Here is a 21,240-nt window from a genome sequence, read left to right as displayed (position 1 = left end):
TGGGGCCAAGAAAAGTTATGCATCCTGTTCCCATTATGTTAGCACTACACAAATATATAAAAGATGTTTCCAAAATCCCAACTTCAGATAGTGATTGCTGTTCTCATTTACAATAATGGTCTTAAAAAAAAAATAAAATAAAATGCAGTCTGAAGTAGCCTGCCTTTTTAATGCTCTTTTTGAGGGGATGAAATAAAGCAGTAGTAAACTTATTCTTTGGCAGTTTCTCTCCCAAACCAATCTACATCCTCATTTTCAGGGGGTTTGTTTTGCCAAAAAAGAACATTTGCACACTTAGCCATTTAAGTTATAAAAGATCCTGTCCCTTTGGACACTGTTGTAGTTTTTAAAATGTATATATATTTAAATTGTTTCAGACTTGTTTGATCTTAGTTCGTTTTGGGAGGCACAAAGCAGCGTTCTGGGTAATGGGATCACAAGAGGTCATGTAGTCTGTCCCGCTGTCTCTAGACAGAATCTACTCTACCTAAACTATCCCAGGCAGACATTTATCTAATCTTTTAAAAACTTCCAATAACAGATTCCACCACCTCTAAGTAAGTTTTTCCATTGCTGAACTAATCGAGCAATTAGAAAATTCTTCTGAATATCTAACTGCTGCATTTATGCTCATGTCTTGTTTCCACCTCCAGAAGAGAGGGGAACATTTATAACTCTCTTCTTTAACCCCTTTTGTGAACATCATGAAGTCACCCTTCCATATTCTCTTGCTAAACTAAATAAACTGGCAGCGATGTCCTGCTGCCATCTGGATATGAGCTCTTTTCTTGGCTGAGCAGTGTTGCCGGGATCCCACGGATCATCATGTAAGCAAGTTTGAGCCCCCCACCTCCTAGAACTTTGCTTCTCTGTAGCTTACTTGTTTAATATCACAGATATCACAGGCTGTCTCCAACAGAAACCTATCTGCATCTGCCACAGAAGATTACCTGTCTGTATTGAAGTGAGACTCAGTCTGATATTTGCAGAGCTGCTAAATGTTTTACTTTACTTGGAAAGCATGCAGGAAACCACATGGAGCCAGTTAGTTTTCATTAACATTTTCATTTGCTAAATGTGGTAGAGCTTGAATTTAAATGTGCTTTTTGGGTTTTTTTTTCTTTTTAAACAGCAGTGCCACCTACTCAGTTTTGGTCAAATTTAAGTAAAACCCATATTGATCTTGTAGTTGTAGCTAAGCAATCCAGCCAGTTCTTTCCCTCCCATGTTTCCTGGAGGCCAGTGTAAATAATGGCTGCTAGTGCATTTTTCGGATTGTACCAGCTCCTCCCACAATGTGGAATGTGAGGTCATGTAGCATGAACAAGGAGAACAGAAGTCTACACATGTTTAGCTGCAGTGGGCAGAAACCGAGCAAGAGAGGTGGCTGACCAGGAAAAAGAAAGATGTTCTAATGTTTGAAAATTAAAAAAAAAAAAAAAAAAGAGCGAGAGACAGAAAACTTTCTGGGGGTGAGGGTAATATTTTTTCTTCAATATATCTCTAGCAAACGGCTGCTTTTATTTATAAAGAGATGAATAAGATTCTTGATTAAACTGGAGTAGCTTTAGTCTCATACATGTTTCAACAGTGTAAATTTAATAGCTGATGGGTTAGAATGTGTGGCAAATGGCAACAGAGTATGTAGCTTGTTCAAGCAGCAGACTTAAAATCCTTCAAAAAAGAGGACTGAATGAAGCTAGATCTGAGGAATCGGAGTGATCCACCTTATGAAAACGTTTCTGCTCTGAGACTATATTTCTTTCTTTTATGTATAGGTCGAAGAATTCCATCAACAGATGCCAATCCTCCTCCTGCTGGCAAGGGCTTCAAACTCAGAAGACAACCATCAGTGACAAAACGAGGCTGCTGTTGACTTTAATCTTTCAGACTTGTTGATGAAACAGGTAGCCCTGAAAGCTGATGGCTTTATATTTGACGTATAGCAGCCCTCACTCCTTACTTGCCAGATTGCTGTGCACCAAACCCTACCAACATGCCAGCTTCTAAGCTCTGCATCCTTGCCGAAGCAACAAGACCTGTGAAACCTTTCCTTTGACGTGTGAATGGCCAAGAGAGCTTGCTTTTGAAAGCAGTGCATTATCTGTGATTCGGCACTGTATAACGCATCTTCAGCATCTGCTTGGATGATTTTACTTTTTTTTTTTTTTTTTAAATGCTCTTATAGAATTCAAAATAGAAACGTGAGCACTTTGGAGGACCGTGAAGACTGACACAAGTTTGTACACAGCCATTTTGCTGCCAATTTTCTTAATGTACTTTTGAGGTGCACATTTTTAATAATGTTTTAAAATTTAAAAGGGTGACTGGGATTAGATGGCAACAAATTAAGCTAAATGTAAATGACATTAAAGAAATAGCAGGCAGGTACTTCCCAGTTATTGAAATGGTGTATGATGAGCAGGATGCCCTCCCCTTCTGTCTTGACTTTCAGTCCTGCTTGCCATATTGACAGCATGCCTTCTATTGAAGGACTGCGGCCATGCATGTCAGGTGTCCTGCCCCATCTCCCTCCTCCCACAGTACACACCTGGCCGCATTCCTATTATCCTCCCTCTTTCTTACCTGCCACATCAGATTGGAAGCATGAAACTGGGCTTGATGGACCCTTGGTCTGATCCAGTATGGCGCATCTTTTGTTCTTATGTATGCTCTTAGCTCACTGACTCAATCACAAATACCTAATTCTTTTCTTTCCCTAGGGCCGAGAGTCCTGACCAGCATGAGTATCACGTTTCTGAGTCAGGAATCAGACCTAACCTAGTTTCAACACACACTGCTAATCTGGATAATTGGGCTGGCCCCATGCATCAGATTTAAAATCTTTACCTTTCCTTTCCATACTCAGTAGGATCCATAGCAGAAGTTTGGGCTCGAGTCTGAAACTGTAGGCTGTATTTTGGCCTGGAGCACATTTTTTAAAAACTTTGTGGATATGAAATATCAACACCATAATTCCCTTCCTTCCCCATCATTACCAAGAAAGTAGCACTGAGTATACTTAGGACTCTCCCAGAGTGACTTCTGAAAACACCAATCATAAATCCAATTCTCTGTAGAGATGATCAATTCTGCCTACTATCCATGCAAGATTAGGGGTTAGCCTGGTTTAATTTCTGTTCTGAAATGAAGCCTTTCTGCACTCAATTAGAATCACATTTGTGGGAGATTAGCTCATTGTCATGAACTATCCACGATCCTGTGCATCTCAAAGCCCAGCCAGCTTTTTGTTCAACAGCCTAGCTGTCTTCAGAGCCAGAATCTGCTTCCTTTGCTTATGGGTAGCCCTTTTCCAGTCATAAGTGGAAATGGCTGCTAAGTCTAGCAAACCTAAATGTTGAACTGCTGGTGTTACTGCTATTGCACAGTGCTTCTTCTGGTGTAGAAGAAATAAAACATTCAAAATCATCATTCTCTATGCAATTTTAGGGTTAGCATGCAGTAAGAACTACGCTGCATTTTGGCCCTGATAGCAGTCTGACCCCATGTCATGTCTATTAAAGGGTCATGCTCCTAGAGCATCACTTACTGGCTTAGGAGGGGCAGAACTGCACCTGGATCAAACCTTAAGTACCACATAAAATTAGTTTGTTTTTTTTAGATCTAAAGCTTTTTTTTTTTTCCCTCCCATAGTGAAAATATATTGTGCTGTACAGTGTATTAGCACTATTCACCAGCAGCAAGCACTTTCACAGGTTGAAATGCTGCTTTAAATAGTTCCTGACCACTCTAATAATAGTGTAGGACATATATCTTTAAATCCAGCAGTTAAACTGACTTTCAATAAATGCAAATAGAGCTGTGAATTTATAGGGGAACAGATTTAGGAGACTTGGGGGCTTGATTCTCAAAAATATTTGCATGCATAAAATGTGGGTTTGTGGGTGCAAGTGGCTTTAGAAAAGGGTGTGCAGAAGTGATGCTGCCTGTACTTTTACTGGGGGCGGAGATGTGGCATGGCTAGCATTTTCAAGCATGCATTTGATTTTTGGAAGTACTCGCTCGCACTTAGACCTGGTAATGGGCAGGAGTAAATGTGTTGGTGTACTGCACTGCATACCTGCTAGGCTTCAGAGACTTAAGCGCATAAGGGCACTTTAAAATAATCAGGCTGAAGACTGTGTAGACTTTGGCCCTAAGCGTGCGATTATAAGTTAACTCTCTTAATGTGCTGCCCTACATGTGTATATTTTTTGTACTGTATGTATTGCAATATAACTTATGCAGTGCAAGGGATAAATTATTTTTAAGCAAATTGCGGATGCCTCTGTGTTAGCAGTTTTGCTTTTCACTTGAGGGTGGGTCTGTGGATTTAGCTCCTGCCTTTTTCATTGGTAGCTCAGGGTGTTACATTCAGGTACTGTAAGTATTTCCCTATCCCCAGAGAGCTTACAGTCCCTGATTACTAAGCATATTTCCAATAGATCAGAATGATAGAAAACCTTTGCTAAATGACCCCCCCCTCCCCCAGTTTGTACCTGAAACAGTGATGAGTGAAGTGACTTACCTGAGGTCACAAGGAGCATCAACTGGATTTAAACTGGCTTCCCTGGTGCTCAACCCACTGTTCCTCCAATTTTCAAATTTCTGTAAGTCTGCAGGGATCTTTCTACATTCTCAGAGAAGGGTACATGCTTGCTTTCCTTTTTAAAATTGCCTAGGGAAAAAGGCCCTGCAGAGATTTGCCCTTTTTTCTGCAGGTACAATGTAATTCTTTGCCTCCCCCGGCCTAACGCAACCTCTGATCCTTCCTACTTTTCCCATATTGTTGATCCCCCGCATATACTTTTTCTCCAGGGAACAGGTGGGGCAATTGTCACTCAGCCAACTTATCTCAATAAGTGGCTTTTGAAAATGTCCCTCCATTATTTTGCATACATTTTATATTGAAATTATGTAAAACTATTCCTTACACAGTTTTGATCTTCATTGGTGATATTTTATTGAATGTTTTCTGTAGTAGCAGAGAACTGAAAGCATAATAGCCTAATTGCTTCAATGTTCCAGCTCTAGATTTGAAGATTCTTAGCAGGATATCTGTGATGCTAGGTGCTCGTTTTGTAAATGAGCACAGAATTGCTATTTATTTGAACCAAAGGAAACTTAAATCCCTGCAGGAAAAGAAACCCTCATTATGTCATCCTTTAACAAAACAAAAGTATGAAATATGATTACAGATTAATTGAATATAATTTACAGATTTATATTCTGCATTTTGCAGGTGCCAGTCTTAGCAAAGATCATAGAACTATCAAAGTTTCCAAAAATAACGAGTAGAAAACTCCATCGGAAAAAAATGAAATCGCCCACTTAAAACACAAAAAAAAAAAAATGCTGCAAACCCAGTTTAACAGATAAAAATTCTTGAGCTTCATGGAGCTACAGATTAAACAATTTATAAACTGAATAAAAAATTTTCATTTAAATTCCAGCTAATCGAACTGGTTGAGACAAAAAGTATTAATCCTGTAGGAATGTCCTCTTGACTTTATTTCACTGTTCAAAATTTGTGGCTCATTTATAATTTTAAAAAAGTATTGAGAAAATGTTTAGGTAGATCTGCCAGATTGTGCTATTTACTCTTAATGCCCTGGTCAGCTTGTAAGTGCCCTAGCTGTCCAAGACTATTACTTAAATTATCAAGATATTTGTACTAGCAACCTAATTTCCTAAGAATTTTGAGGTTTTTGCTTTAAAACAAAGGAGAACCATATGAGGGACTTAAAAAAAAAAAAAAAAAAAAAAAAAAAAAAGACTTGAATTAAAAAGAACTACAATACCTGAATTGTAACATGCCTTGAGCTCGGATTTGGAAAAAAGCGAGTAATTAAATCTAAAATTTAGATCTACATCCAAATCTAATCTAAATATCCAAATTCTCATTTGATATCCAAGAGAATGTCATATGATGCACTGCAGGCTTCCCTGGTCAGCTTTTTTGATTATTAAATAACTTTGACCACTATTTTCTGTTCTCTAAAAACATTGCAGCTAAGCTATATTTAAAACCAGTGAAACTGATTTTGTTAATCATGGCTGTTAAAGCACTTGGGTCTGAACTGGGGAACTGTAATCTAATGCAGCACTTGTACTGAAGTGTTTTAGAGCCAGAATTGTCTCCTAGATGGTTTCTATTCAGTCAGGCACTTACCCTTAGGTCTGTACTGCCACTACTTAAACTTGTTTTGTTGGGGCTCCAATTCACTTAGATTTGATGTTCATTGCTCAAGTAAGCATCCAGATGTATGAATGTGCTGAGCACACGAGCCCCTTCGGAGGAGACCCGTCCATTTAGTAATTAAAGGGTAAGGAAGTCTGCCAGGACTGCAGAACGTTACTGGAGGGCTCTTGGGCATATTGTCCCTTTCTAGCTGTAGCAAAACATCCTTCTTTACTGCCTTCTTGGCATCATGAGGTTGCAGCAAGCCCAGGAAGTACAAAAAAGAGAAGCAGCAGTCAAACTAGTCTTAGTCATTTGGACTAGCTGGTTTTAACCAGACTGCAGGGATTCATTTTTCATCTTTAAAACCTTCTTCTTTCTGTCTCTTTGAGAGGTTGAAAAGGTTCTCTTTGTAGGCAGCTGTATAAGGCTTTCTTAATTAGCAGGGCTCTGACCTAGGCTGTCCATAACTACACATCAAGAGCAGAAGTTTGGTAAGCAAACCTTGAATTAAGTATGCTGATGTGTAATGTCACCTCTTACCAGCCTTTTCCTGAACCCTCTCTCATCTTGCATGAAAGGAACAACGCGGACAGCTTTATAATTTATACCTTGCCAGTAAGCCTTTATTTCCCAAGTGAGACAAATAGTTTTTCTGTATACTTATGTCCACATTTCACTTTAGAGAATCGTTAAAAATATATGATGAACCTGTATCCAGAACTTAAGTATTTAAAAGCTCAACATAAAATCTTCCCGCTAAGGAAACTGACATACATCCAATTTGCTAACTGAAAATTATTAGGCCCATGGACTGTGGCGTGTAAAATACAATGTGGGGGAGAAACGCTACAGAATTTTGCAAACATAGATGTTTAGGAGAAGAAAAAGCGATCCTGGCTGTCGGCTGTTCCCTTTCTTGTGAAATAGAATGTGACCGCACATGGTGCGTCAGGAGCCTGCAGTTTGGAGGAAGCATGGTTGAAGACAGCATTTTTTTTTTCTCTGCACTAATTCTGTTTCACAAACTTGATTTTGTTTCTAAGATATAGTATGTGGTTGCCATTTAAGTCCATTTGTATATAAAGGAATATTTGTCTCTTCTAGCTGTCACAACACCCGGACCAGTTTCAAAAATCTCCCTTTTTAATTATTTATCTCCTTGAATACTTATTGATCCTTTTTTTTATCAAGCAGTTAGAGCAAGCAGGGCAAATGTTATCAGCAATTCAAATAATTTGACTACCATTTTACAGCATTAGATGGTCTTCGAATCTTCAGAGACCTTGCAGGTGCCCTAACTCTGTGCTCCTCAAACGTGGCCATGAAAGGATTTTTTTGTGGCCATCATGGATAAAGGTGTCCGCTAACATTTAACTGAGTATTTTAGAAGAAAAATAAATGTCAGAGTAAGGGCTGGTGGCTATACTCTGAGGTTACCAAAAAAAAACTTCTGAGAATTCCTCCCCTGGATGGAAAAGGCTCTTTCTCGAATGTGTACAGGTCTTTATTGACCTTGGTTGCAGATCCTTGTATTATTGAGAAATAGGGAGCTATTTACCAAGTGGCAATTGGAAGAAATGCACCATTGTTAAGATCGATGCATCTTTGATTAGCTTGTACAAATCTGCATACACACATATTGTTTAAAAAATATATATATAACCCCAATAGACTCCAACAACAAAGGCACTGTAGATGTACTATGAAAGCATTGTTCCAGTTCTTTCTGTGGAAAATCATTTTCTGTTCCTAAAGATCTCAAGGTCTAGACTTATTTAAGATTTGAATATAAATTCATTGGAATGAATTGAATGGGAATCATTTTGACTTTGGGTACCGTTTGTGGTGCCAGCTCATCTCCCCTGATGGAAGCTGTGTCCTCTCTTCACTCATGCTTGACCCCACATTTCTCTTCCAGATAATCTTGGGCCATGACCTTTTTTTTTATGGCTCTGCTCCTAGCCAAGGATTTCTGTTGCTAAGCTTCTGGCTGTAGCTTCACGAGCAGTTTGAAAGAGATTCCTTCCTTCCTGCTTTATTATGTCACCCATCCTAGGAGGGGGGGGGGGAATCTGTGTGACCCCTCCAGAGGGCCCCCAGAGTTCATGGCGCTTATTTTGTCTGGCCTTCCTTCCCGTTATCTTTTGGAATGGATACTGACATTAGCACAGCATATTTCTTTATCTAAGGTTTGGGGGGGGGGGCTAATGATCCTAATTTATTACATTTTAGAGGACTCTGACACTGTGGCTTACTTTTTCTTATTTTTTTTTTAATGCGTCTTGAAAGAAATGAACTGTAGCTTTGGGCTTTTTGTGCTGCTGATTTGCTCCTGTATTACACTATTATGACGTTTGTACCTTGTTTACAGTTACCATTGAAGAAGCTAATTACAAAACAGAGCTTCACAGCCCACTCACAATCCAAAGACTTACCTGCAGTGAGTGCTTTGTCTGTGGTCCCATCAATCCATAAACTAGTAAGCAGTTCCTGGGAGACTAAATGCGGATATTGCTAACATTTGATACAGGCCTAGGATTGTTTCTCAGAGAACCTGTTTGTGTATTGCTTACCTCCCCTCCCCCATTTGTAGCTAATCGTTAAGAGACAGAAATTTGTCACTGCACCGTTCACTGCTATGAAAGGTCATAAGGTGTCCCTTTGGCCGGTCGAGTTCTTTGCTCACTGCAAGATGGAATAATAAAGTTGCAGACACTTTTGTTTTTTTTTAAACTAGTAAAAAAAAATGTCTAAAATATCCTGAACATACCAGTGATAGTCACTTTTAAAACTGAGTGCATTTCTCTCAGTTGTCAGGTTTGCTAGTATTCCACACAACAGGAATCCATAGACACACTAAATATATTTCTCTGTTCATCCCTGGCGTGATATCTTATATATGTCTGCTATAGCAGTTGTCTGCTTTATTTGTGATGGGACTTAGAAATATAGAATATGACAGCTGGTAAGGTCTGCAGAGCCCTTCTTGGCTCATTTCTGATGCAGCACTGCAGAGCGTGCCCGGTGTCGGGCTTTACCCACAGGTCCCTCTGTGCATCTCCCATGTTTTTCAAGTAAAGAAAATTTGCCGTACCAAATTTTAAATTTCAATCCTGTTTAAAAAAAAAAATTGTAGCATCCATTTGTAAATGATATTTTTGCAATACTGATTTAGCAGATGGCCACCCTTCAACAAAAATCATTCCATAACAAAAAAAAAAAAAAAAAAAACCCTAAACAAACTCAGAACTTAGGTTGCTCTCATTGTCTGAGAAGTAAAAGTAACTCGGCTGGTGTAGGTTGCTGTAGCCAAGGTACAGACACATCTTGAGTTGTTAATGTCTTAACATCCATCTTAAAACAGTAAATGAAATTAACCTTTATATCAGCATCAGTTCACTTCTCCTCCTTTGTAATTGATTGGACAGGGCTGGTGCTAAGGTTAGTTTGTGCCTTTCTATGATCATTTCTCATTTTTTCCAATAGAAAATTAAGCCGCGCACAGCTGATAGCCGTGTAAAGTTCACAGAGTTGCAGCCAATTGCATCACTGCATGATGGCAAGTGCTGAAAGGCTGATCTGCTAGTCTGCACAGCTTCCTTGAATGTTTCAAGACTTGATTTTTGTGGTCTTCTCTTGGGCTGGTCCCCAGACAGTGTAATCATTGTAATGTCTGTATTGTTTAGTACATGCTAAAAGAAAATTAGACCTATGTTTTTTGTTTTTTAATAAGATTTTTTTTCTTTTGTACTATTCTGTATTGTATAGTACATAATTTGCAAGCCAAGATTAAAGCAGTAATATTAGTATTAAAAAAAAAACTTTTCAAATAACTCAGTTGATAGCATGTAAAATAATTAAGATCCTGTTTTTATGTTCTATTTAATTCCTTAAATGGTATTCGTGTGTGAAGGTTTTTAAATTAAATTACTCACTCTGATAACCAACACTGAACCAGCCATGATATTTGGTAGACATCAGACAATGCCAAATAGACCCATCTCTCAAGCTCATTAAGTTTTCACTACTGAACATGCACAGGAATTCCTATGCATGTTGCCTCGTGAGCTCTTCTGTCTTTTTTTTTTATGTGAGCTTTTGCACACTTATCTCTTGATCTTGTACGTCTTTCATTTTTCTTAAGTTTCTTGCTTCAGTTAACTCATTTCAGAGTTGCCTCACTGCCTCAGCAGCCACTCTGCAGCTATTCAGTACTACTACCAAAAAAAAAAAACCAGAAGAATGATGTCCAACTCCAAGAAGGCCACTTCCAGTGGTTTTGAGGACTGTTTATGACCGAAAGATGTCTCTTACTGATGTTCACAATATTAATTACCAATGCTTCAGTCTCAGTAGGATTTAGCCAATTACTATGACTGTGTTCATATGTCACCAAGATCCTAGATCACGGGTGGGCAATTCTGGTCCTTGAGGGCTGCAAACCAGTTGAATTTTCAGGATATCCCTAATAAATATGCATGGCAGAAATTTGCATGGGGTTTGTGGCCCTCGAGGACCAGAATTGCCCATCCCTGTCCTAGAGAATAGAGCCCGCAAGATGTAAGAGCTTCACAGATTGGTCAAAAGTCAGAGCCATTCTTACCAGAGTGGGGATGCCTTAGACTCCCTGTGTACTGAGTCGAGCAGGAGCTCCTTAGTCAAAAGTCCTCCCAACTGCAGTGCCAAGCTCCAGATCTGCCGTAGTTTAGGGGTCAAGGCACAAAAGCATCAAGTGCAGGAACGCACAAGCTCCTCGGCGCACCAGGATGTTTCTCCTTCCTTGGGGGCCTGTCTGTGCTGAAGAAAAAGAAGCATCACTCCTCAGAACCAGCAGTTCAGTCAGCACCGAGATACAAGTCAGCTTCAAAGTGGGCATTGACACACCAGCTCTCAGCAATGCATCAGTTTTCAGAACCATTAAATCAGTGCACCAGACCCTGGAAACTTCTTATAATTACCTTTCTCCATCCTGGTGCCCTTATCTCTATCCTGACCCCAGGCCTTTTGGAACTGCTTCCCTTCCGTCAGCCTGTGGGCTTCGTCTGGAGGTTCCTAACCCCATTTGCTTCAATTGGCCTCTGATCCTTATGCAGCTGTCAGCACAGTTAATATGGGAAGAGGCCCCATTCTGCAGTTCAGTATGTGTTTCTAAAGAAGATGATCCAATACTAGTTTCAGAAGAGAATGTCCCTTCCACCAAATGTAGGTGAAAGGGCACAGCAGCCTATGGAGCAGGTAGATGAATTGCTAATGACTTTACGTTGTTAGGGACCAGTGAAAAAGAGTGCATTCTTCAGCCTCTCCTGTCCAAGATGAGATTTATTCCTGTATGGTGGAATCCCACTTGCCTCCGCACCTCATAAGAAATTGCTATACTGCATCAGGCCAAGGGTCCATCAAGCCCAGCATCCTGTTTCCAACAGTGACCAATTCAGGTTGCAAGTACCCAAACACTAAGTGGATCCCACGCTACTAATGCCAGTAATAGTAATGGCTATTCCCTAAGTCAACTTGATTAATAGCAGTTAATGGACTTCGCTTCCAAGAACTTATCCAAACATTTTTTTAAACCCAGCTACTCTAACTGACCTAATAACATCCTCTGGCAACAAATTCCAGAGTTTAAGCGTGTATTGAGTGTGAGAATTTTCTCTGATTAGTTTTAAATGTGCTACTTGCTAACTTCATGGAGTGCCCCCTTAGTCCTTCTATTATCCCAAAGAGTAAATAACTGATTCACATTTACCTGTTCTAGACCCCTCATGATTTTAAAAGATCTCTATCATATCCCCCCTCAGCTATCTCTTCTCCAAGCTGAATAGCCCTAACCTCTTTAGCCTTTCCTCGTAGGGGAGCTGTTCCATCTCATAAGAACAGAAGAAATGCCATACTGGGTCAGATCAAGGGTCCATCAAGCCCAGTATCCTGGCGAATCCAAGTCACATGTACCTGGCAAGTACCCAAACATTAGATCACAAGCTACTATTGCTTATTAATTACCATAATAGTTTATGGATTTAACCTCTAGGAACTTATCCAAACCTTTATCATTTTGGTTGCTCTTCTCTGTACCTTCTCCAGTGCAACTATATCTTTTTTTTTTGAGATGCAGTGACCAGAATTGTACACTGTACTCAAGTTATGGTCTCACCATGGAGCGATACAGAGGCATTATGACATTTTCCATTTTATTCACCATTCCCTCCCTAATAATTCCTAAGAGGAATCCTCAGAGATCCTTCTGGTGGAATCTAGCCCATACTTCCTCTCTGTGAAGGAATTCAACCAGGCCAAGAAGTGAGGCTGGGACACCACTGTCTGGAGTAGGCCCCAGGAGTATTCCCCTCAGAGATGACTAAGATCCTGCCCTGGTCACCCTAGTCTTCAACAGGTTCACGAATTAGTGTTCCCTCCATCTCTGGAGTTTGAGGAAGAATCCACAGAGATCCCCTCAGACTCCTTACCTGACCCACCTAAGCATTCATGTCTATCGGAAGATCTCTCATACTCTAAATTCCTGGATATATTAGGTAAGGTGATCAGAGTGGATATCTGTAGGGATGAGGATCCCTGTGCAGAGGTCTTTAGGATATTGTGGATTTTGAAAACTTCTGCTGAACCAGCAGTGAAACCAATTCACTCAATTCTGTGGGACCTGCAAACAAGACTGTGGGTCATGCAGCCTTCTGCTCCCCCTAGTAGCCAGAAAACTGGACCTCAAATATAAAGTCCAGCAATCCCTAGGCTTGGATATAGTCCAACTACTGCACCAGTCCATGATTGTGGAGTCCATGTTGAAACGGGCTAAAAAAAACTGTTTTCTCCACACACACACGCCCCCGGACAAGGACCCTAGTTTGTTGGACAGCTTTGGTAAGAAAGTCTTCCAGAGCTTAATGCCAGTATTGCTGCCCACTAACTTTACAATGCTTGCATCAATAAACTGAAGCCCCTCGTAGATTCCCTCAAAGGAGGACGGGAGGGCTACCAGCAGGTCCTTCTGGATGCAGAAGAGCGAGTGTCATCTCTTCTGATCGGCATATGAATTGTTTGAAACTGCGGCAAATTCTGTTGGAGCACATGCTTAGCTAGAGCTAGCAGCTTACATGAGGACATTCATGAAAAGTTGGCTGAAGTCCTGTTTTTGGAGGACAATCCCTTTGGGGGTAAGGTGAGACAAATTATTGCTCCATATCAAGGAGCAGCTTGCAGCCATTCAGTCATTATTGATGGGGGCAGAACAGCTTTCTTAATTTAGATACCCTTACTTCTCTTAAGCATTCCTTCTTCCAGAGACATCCCTTCTGCCAGTTCCAGCGATATCACGCCCCACTTACATTTCCGCATCAGCATCTTCTGGCTCATGGACATTGGTATGAGAAACATCAGCCTAAAGTGCCATACGCCCAGCCCACAACTAATCAGAATTTTTTAGTCTCAATCCTCATATCTCAGCCCCTCTGCTGGGAGGGACAAATTCACCTGTTCCTTAAAGAGTGGCAGAAGATCATGGAGGGCCTTTTAAGTCCTCAAAACTGTGGAGTGTGGGTACCATCTGCACTTCTCTTGTCTCCCAGTACTAAGTCAGTATTCACCCTTCAATCCAGTTCATCTCACTCGAACCAGCTCCATCTTGAGGTAGAGTCACTTCTCAACCAGTAGGCATGGGGTGGTCTCCTGCTATTTCCTTATTCCCAAGAAGACCGAGGGATTGAGACTCAGCCTGGATTTACAAAGCCTGAACAATCTGTTACAGGAGAAGTTCAAAATGACTCCCTCCATACAATCATGGGGGAAGACTGGGTGTGCACCCTGGCTCTGAAAATGTATAGGTTCACATACTCATCAGTCAGTCTCATTGGAACTATCTCAGGTTCATGATGGATTCCTCTTACTAAAGATACAAGGTTCTTCTCTTCAGGCTGTCTGCAATGCCGAGGTTCTTCATGAAATGCCTGGTGTTATCAACAGAACATCTTCATCACCTGGGGATTTTAGTCTTTCCTTACCTGGACAATTGGCTAGTGATAGAAGCTTACCAGGGAGGGGTATTGGATGCCCCACAAAAGACGATCCCACTCCTTCAGTCACTAGGGTTCATAATAGGGTTCCTTCTTAGAATCAATTTCATCGGGACATGAATATATTCATTGGAGGAGAAAGCACAGATCAAGCATTCTGTCTTCAAGCACTAGTTCAGAACCTACTACAGGATTAAGCCCCAGCCTGAGCACTGACACATGGCAACAGTGATGTATGTGGTCCTCTTGATGTGCCTCAACATGAGTTCTCAAGTGGGGCCTCCACACCCAGTGGGATCAACTGCTCCAGCCCTTGCCATACTCCATGAAGGTTAGTGAAGAGATGAAATTTTCTTCTGTAGTGGCTAGATCAATAACTCCTGGAGGTAGGTGCTCCCCTCCAGGTAAAGTTGGTAAAGGATGCATCCACAGGGTGGCGTGTTCACAAAGGCCTTTTTCTGAACTTCATGAATCTGGTTGTCAACAGAATGTCTTTTTCAAATCAATGTCTTGGAGCTATGATCAATTCATTATGCTTTGAGTGTTCTTGCATCTCCTTGAGAGAGAGAAAATTTTGATCCAAATTGACAACCAAGTGACAATATTTTATGTAAAACAAGGGAGCACAGAGTTCTGGACCTTCTGCTAGGAGTCTTTGGGAATGGGATCACAATCTGAGTTTTTCCCCAAGCTACTTGTAGTCTTGGAATCTCCAACACCAGCTGATTACCTCAGCAGGGTTTTTCATCCCCTTGAGTGTCCCTGGAACAAAATGTGGTAGACAAACTATTTGACTTCTGGTGTTGTCCATCAGTCGATTGCGTCAGAAGACAATGGACAGTTGACAAATTCTGCTCCATTCTTCAAAGCAATTTCATATCCACTCTGTATGCTTTTTTGCTCAAGTGGGATGCAGAGCTACAGTATGCCTTTCCACTACTTGCATTGGTAGCAAGGATAATGAAGAAGATACTCAAAGACTTGGACATATCTTATTCTCATCACTCCAGCTTGGCAGAGGCAAGTGTGGTTCTCTTACCTCATCAGATTATCGGTCTGTCTACCGTTATCTCTGGGAACCTGTCCAGCTCTACTAAACTCAGGAGGAGGGTTGTCATCATCAAAACCTGAATGGATGTTGAGCACGTGCTTACATACATAGTAATAACATAATGAATGACTGCACAACTGATGAAGCCTTCGTAGGAGCCATTGGCATCTGCTTCCCTACAGTTTCTTACCTGGAAGGTGGTATTTCTACATGCCATCACTTCAGCTAGACGAGTCAATGAGTTACAAACATTGGTTCATTATTCTCCGTATATATGGTTTTTCCACAATAGTGGTGCTCCACACTCACCAAGTTTCTACTGAAAGCGTTTTGTGCATTTCTTTTGAATCAAGCCTTCATTTTGACCATGTTCTTTCCAAACTTCATGCACATAAAGGAGAGAAGACCCTACATCACTGGACTGTAAAATGGCTTTGGCCTGTTATCTGAAGAGAATTAAATTATAAGAACATGCCATACTGGGTCAGACCAAGGGTCCATCAAGCCCAGCATCCTGTCTCCAACAGTGGCCAATCCATGCCATAAGAACCTGGCAAGTACCCAAAAACTGTCTATTCCATGTTATCGTTGCTAATGGCAGTGGCTATTCTCTAAGTGAACTTAATAGCAGGTAATGAACTTCTCCTCCAAGAACTTATCCAATCCTTTTTTAAACACAGCTATACTAACTGCACTAACCACATCTTCTGCATTCTCAATTTTTCCTCTCTTACAACACTAACAGACTGAGAATAGCTGTTGATAAGCCACACGTTGTCCAATTAGCTAGCAGACTTGTATCGCACATTGCTATGCTCTGGTTGGCCTCCAGATCTTGCTTTGTCAAGGCTTAGCAAGTAAGACGCATAACTACCTCAGTAGCTTACCTAAGAGCTGTGTCCATTGAAGACATCTGCAAAGCTGAATATTGATAGTCTGTTCACACCTTCACTCCCCATTACTGTCTGGACAATCTATCAAGAAGTGATAATTTTGGGCAAGCAGCTTTGCACAGCCTGTTTACCCAGAAGTCCACTCTCCGAGAGGAATATTGCTTTTTCAATAAATGTTCTGCTGCATCCCTCAGCTTGGAAAGTCTAATTCAGCTCTGCTTGTCGACAGAGAAAGCAAGTTTGCTTACCTTAAATGGGTTCTCTGCAGACAGCAGGATGAATTAGCCCTGCTTAATGCTCACTCGCCTCCCTGGAGAGTCGTCTTAGCTAAAGCTAAGCTCTACAGTGAACTTAGAGGCTCATGATGCAGCACATATGTGAGAACTCCCACACATGCTCAATAGTGAAGTTACTGAGCTGGGAGATGGTCCATATGGCACAGTCAGATGACATCCCAGGGAACCCCTGTTTATAGTAAGCAAATTTGCTTTCTTAATTACCAATATGAATCCAAGTAAATTAGGGCACTACTGTGCTGGTGCCTATCTGATATCAAACTGATACATGTAAAGCATGAATTTACTATGATCTGCTTATGCTCAAGGCAAGAAGATTTCTAAAAGCAGGAGGTCTGACCGTAAAATGCACAGTTATTTTAAAGACGTGTGAAAATATAAAATGTGTAATAGGACAAAAAGGGAAAATGCCTTGCAAGAAGAACAAATGAGAAGGCAAGAAAGCTAAGAAATGGGCAAATTGGTATCTTGAACTCTAGCTAGTACTGCTGCTTTAATTTTCAGTTTAGTATATTTTAAACTGCAGTTTCAGCTTAAGCATTCCTTGATATTTTATAATGTAACTAATGCTGTCACTATGTTTATAATGTTTTGTGCAAAAACAAATGTAAGCATTTTAGTAATAAAATGGTTTTCTTTATAAACGTGCTGACTGGTTGATTCTAAAATAGGCATGTGCCCTTCTATTCAGTGTTTGTATGGCACCACTCTGCCATATTTTTTATATGTTCCCAATGTTTTATAAACTATATGCTGATGACATCCAGCCATATTTTCCTGTGCAAGAAGATGTGTAATCCTCTCTGGATGTGATGACTAATTGTATGTCCTGGTGGACTCCTACCCCTGCCCTGCACCTATCCCTGGCTTCCAGATTGATCTTACTGTCCCTTTTACTGATGATGCCTGGGATTTAGGGTATCAATTGGACTCTGCCCTAACTTTTAAGAGACAAATTGGTTCCATGCAGCAAGCTGACTTTTTTTTTTTTTTTTTATAAATCAAGATTGATAATTAAATTATATTTTGAAAAGGGATGGGGTTAGGGCTGTTATCCATTGATAGATTATTGTAATGTCTTGCAAATTGGCTTGCCGAAATATTTTCCAGCCTTACAGATGGTGTTAAACTCTGCTGCGAGATTAGTCATGGGTATGGGAATGAGCTCACATAACCTCTTTTCCTTGCACAGTTGCACTGGCTGCTGATCATGCAGCGAGTGAAATTTTAAAATACACTGTCCATGAGGCCATTACAAAATGAGGTCCAGTTTTATCTTATTGAGTTAATATCCATGATCCTGCACATCATTTACGTTCACCTGAACGATGTTTATTAGAATCTCCATATTTTAAAGAAGTCCAGCATAAGGAAATAAGGGAGCGAACATTTCCGATACATGGTCCCAGTCTGTGGAATGATTTACCAAGGGAGATTAAAAGTATTACAGAATATCTTTTCTGTAAGCAAGTGAAGGCCTGGTTGTTTCTAGAGGCCTTTGTCCAAGTCAGTGCTACCTGGCATTTTTATTGTATTTTTTATTTTACATTTCTGTGTAATTTTGTGTTACTTGTGTTCCGTTATTTATACTTGTTCTGTTTTTGTTATACTCTTAGGGCAGTAAGTTGGAGTTAAGCGGAATACAAGAATGTTAAATAACACATTTGCCCACAGTTGCTTTTATAATAAAATAGCACGCTATTACAGTGAATTTCCTGCTGGAAAGACTTTTTCTTGTAATCCTGTTTCCTTACGTTTATTTCCATGGAGCAAAGTAGCAGCAGGAGCAGTTTACCTTTTTATTTAATAGCAAGGTAATATTGTAACAAATATTTAAATCGGGCTTAATGTAAAAAAAAAAAAAAGTAGTCTCTGACTGTTTCACGTATAAGAGCAACTGCCACTATTTAAAATGCATTTAAAATGTAGTGGATTGAACTTTTGCCAACAACCTATCTAAAGATCCCATTATCTAGAAAAGAATTCAGGGTACTGGAGGTTTGCTGCACAGCACTGGGTAATTTGGTGGTAATGATCATTATTGTAATGTAAGGATTTGTTACTTGCTCTCCTACTGGAGTGCTCAGTGAGGTACAGGATTAGCAAATATATTTCATAATAAAACTGCATAACTTAATACATATAGCATAAATGCAGAACCAGTTATATAATAATCTAATCCCCCTGCATACATCTAGCACTGGTTTCTTCCGGTTCAGTCTGACCCTAGCACTGTTTGGCTGTTTGGGGTTTGGTTTTGAAGTTTTCTTGGTACATTTCATTTGTGGGCAAGGATCAAAACAGAGGCACCATGAGCCTTTTTCCGAGTTTGCAGGGAATTTTTTAATCCCTTCCCTGTTTCCTGCATACAGTGAGAGTCCTCTGACAAAAGGGGTGCAGACCCTAGCTTTCCTCCGAGGTGGCATGCAGAGCCTGGCACAAGTGTACAGCTATGGGGCTGGAGAAGGCCACGGAGTTGTGCCTGTTATGATACTCCTGATGGTTTGAGGCACTGTCTGCTGTTGCTGTGTGTGTCCTGGCAGAGTGCTACAATCAGATCGGCCTAGTGCTTCAGCGGCAGTCCTGTGCCCTGCCATGTGGAGAGGCCTGGGTTCTTCTGCAAGTCATTAGGGCTGTGGATGCTGTGACAGGAATACTCACAGCCTCGGGCTGGGAGGGAGCTATGGTCATCATGCAATAGTGACACCAAGTGGCTGGATAAGGACCCATTGATTTGCAGAGGAGTTTGGACGGAATTTAGTTAACAGAGGCAATATCGCACAGCTTTATCGCCAAAAATAACTACACCTTTTTTTTTTCCCGGCATTAAGCTGTGCGATATGCCTGAAATGGCAATAATGCAATTCGCGATAAATTTTTGGAATTGCATTTTGGCCATTTCTGAGCAGAGAGGGGAGAAGGGGGGGGGGGGGGGGAAGAGAGCCTGTGCACCTATTTATATCTCTATAGGAGGGCCATCTAATAGGTTGAGGTGTTGATGGTGGTTTAGGGGGGACCAGTTTCGCATGTAGAGTGAGACGTAAGAACAGCACAGTACACCTTAGTGAAGATTTGATGTCATTTGGAGTGAGGAAAGTCTCATAAGGAATACTGCGTACAGTTCTAGAGTCTACATCTTTAAAAAGATATAAACTATATGGAGTTGATCCAGAGGGTCATTACTAAATTGGTCAATGGTCTTTATTATAAAGCAGTGTAAGCAACTCCAAAATTAGAGTACCACAATCTGGTCTGGTTTTCAGGATATCCACAATAAATGTGCATGATGTATATTTGCTTGTGTTGCCTCCATTGTAAGCAAATGCATACCATGCAGATTCAGTGGGGATATCCTGAAAACCAGACCTGCTTGTCACGCCAGCACTGGAGTTGCCTACACCTGTTAAAGCATATGGGGGACAGACTTAAAGATCTAAACATGTATACCTTAAGGCAGTGTTTTTCAACCCAGTCCTCTGAGACCACTGGGCTACTCTGGTTTTCAGGATATTCCTAATGAATATGCATTAAATAGATTTATATGTAGTGCCTCCATTGCATACAAATATATTTCATGCATATTGAATAGTGATAACCTGCTAACCAGCCCTGTTTGTGGCTCTCCAGCACCCAAGTTGGCCAACCCTGCCCTGGAGGAAAGGTGGAAGAAGGGAAATGTAGAGTTGTGCAATCATTTGAAATTAAATAGAAAATGTCAGTGACAGACACAGATCTGTCATGCTGGGAGAAATGATGATAATGCTGAAAATTAATTAGACAATTGCAACTGAAAGCAAAATGGGAGGAAAAGATGAGCCTTTAAGGATGTATTTTTTTGAAACAAAACAAATTCTCCTAAGACAAGCAGGATGGTAGTCCTCGCATGTGGATGACATCATCAGATGGAGCCCAGCCCGGAAAACTTTTGTGACGGGCAGACTGAGCATGCCCAGCCTGCTGCTATCCGCGCGTCTGTGTGAGGTTCCCCTTCAGTCCCTTCTTTTCCGCGGTGCAGTAGCCTTGCGGTTGTGGAGCTCCAAACCCTTGAAACATTTTTTGCTATATTTTCGGGGGGGGTTTCTGCATCTGGTCCCCCTTTGTGTTCGGTTCCTTCAGTAGGTACCCTTGGCTTTTGCCTTTGCTAATCGCAGTCGATTCCCGACTCCCACTTCTGGGTCCCTGTTGGTCATCGACTGCATGCCGGCCTCTTTTTTCAGTGTTGTCATCAAGTTTTCGACAGTGCCCCAGTGCCCGCAGACCATGTCCATCATGGATCTGCATGAGGTATGTATCCTCTGCCTGGGGGCCTCACACAATGTCCAATGGTGTTGCTTGTGCAATCAAATGACCCCCAAAGGGCATTGTGCTTGCCTGGAAAAAATGGAGACGCTTTTTGGCTCTCCAAAACCCTCCACTTCGGTGCCATTATCCTCCATGCCTAAGTACCACAGGGAACCTTCCCTTCCCCTGGCGGTACCACTCTCCAGTACCCCTAAGGATCATGGAGAGGGAGATTGATCCTCAGTGGTCTCTCCCCTCCCCCTAACCTCGGGGTCGTCATCGTCCTCAGCGCTGGGGAAAGACCATGCCGAGTGCTGGAAACCCAGGAAGCATAGACACCAGTCACCATCTCGACACTGTTCCGGCGCAGCATTGGCAGCCACCGAGTCCCCATCAAAGCACCACTGGAGGCCCCATCCTCCAGTAGCCCAAGGTGTTCCCCACCGGCAAAGGTGCTGGGCTCCATGCCCCCTCATGATTTCTCTGAGGGTGTGCTGGCGATGCCTTCATCCCC

The 21,240-nt window shown here is 41.3% G+C and overlaps 1 protein-coding gene across 4 annotated transcripts in view; it reads left to right on the top strand.

Moving 5' to 3' along the window:
* RAB22A (RAB22A, member RAS oncogene family) overlaps window positions 1-9,430 on the top strand; it is a 97,058-nt gene extending 87,628 nt beyond the window's left edge. For all 4 annotated transcript variants that reach the window (XM_029612759.1, XM_029612760.1, XM_029612758.1 and 1 more), the window contains one exon: window positions 1,779-9,430. In XM_029612759.1, coding sequence (XP_029468619.1) covers window positions 1,779-1,876 — 98 coding nt within the window. In that variant the 3' untranslated portion in view covers window positions 1,877-9,430. The remainder of the gene's footprint in view (window positions 1-1,778) is intronic.
* The last annotated feature ends 11,810 nt before the right edge of the window (window positions 9,431-21,240 follow it).

This window comes from Rhinatrema bivittatum, chromosome 8 (genome assembly GCF_901001135.1).
Source record: "Rhinatrema bivittatum chromosome 8, aRhiBiv1.1, whole genome shotgun sequence".
Taxonomy (NCBI): domain Eukaryota; kingdom Metazoa; phylum Chordata; class Amphibia; order Gymnophiona; family Rhinatrematidae; genus Rhinatrema; species Rhinatrema bivittatum.
Note: the sequence above shows the minus strand (reverse complement) of the source record. Positions and strands in the feature narration are given on the sequence as shown.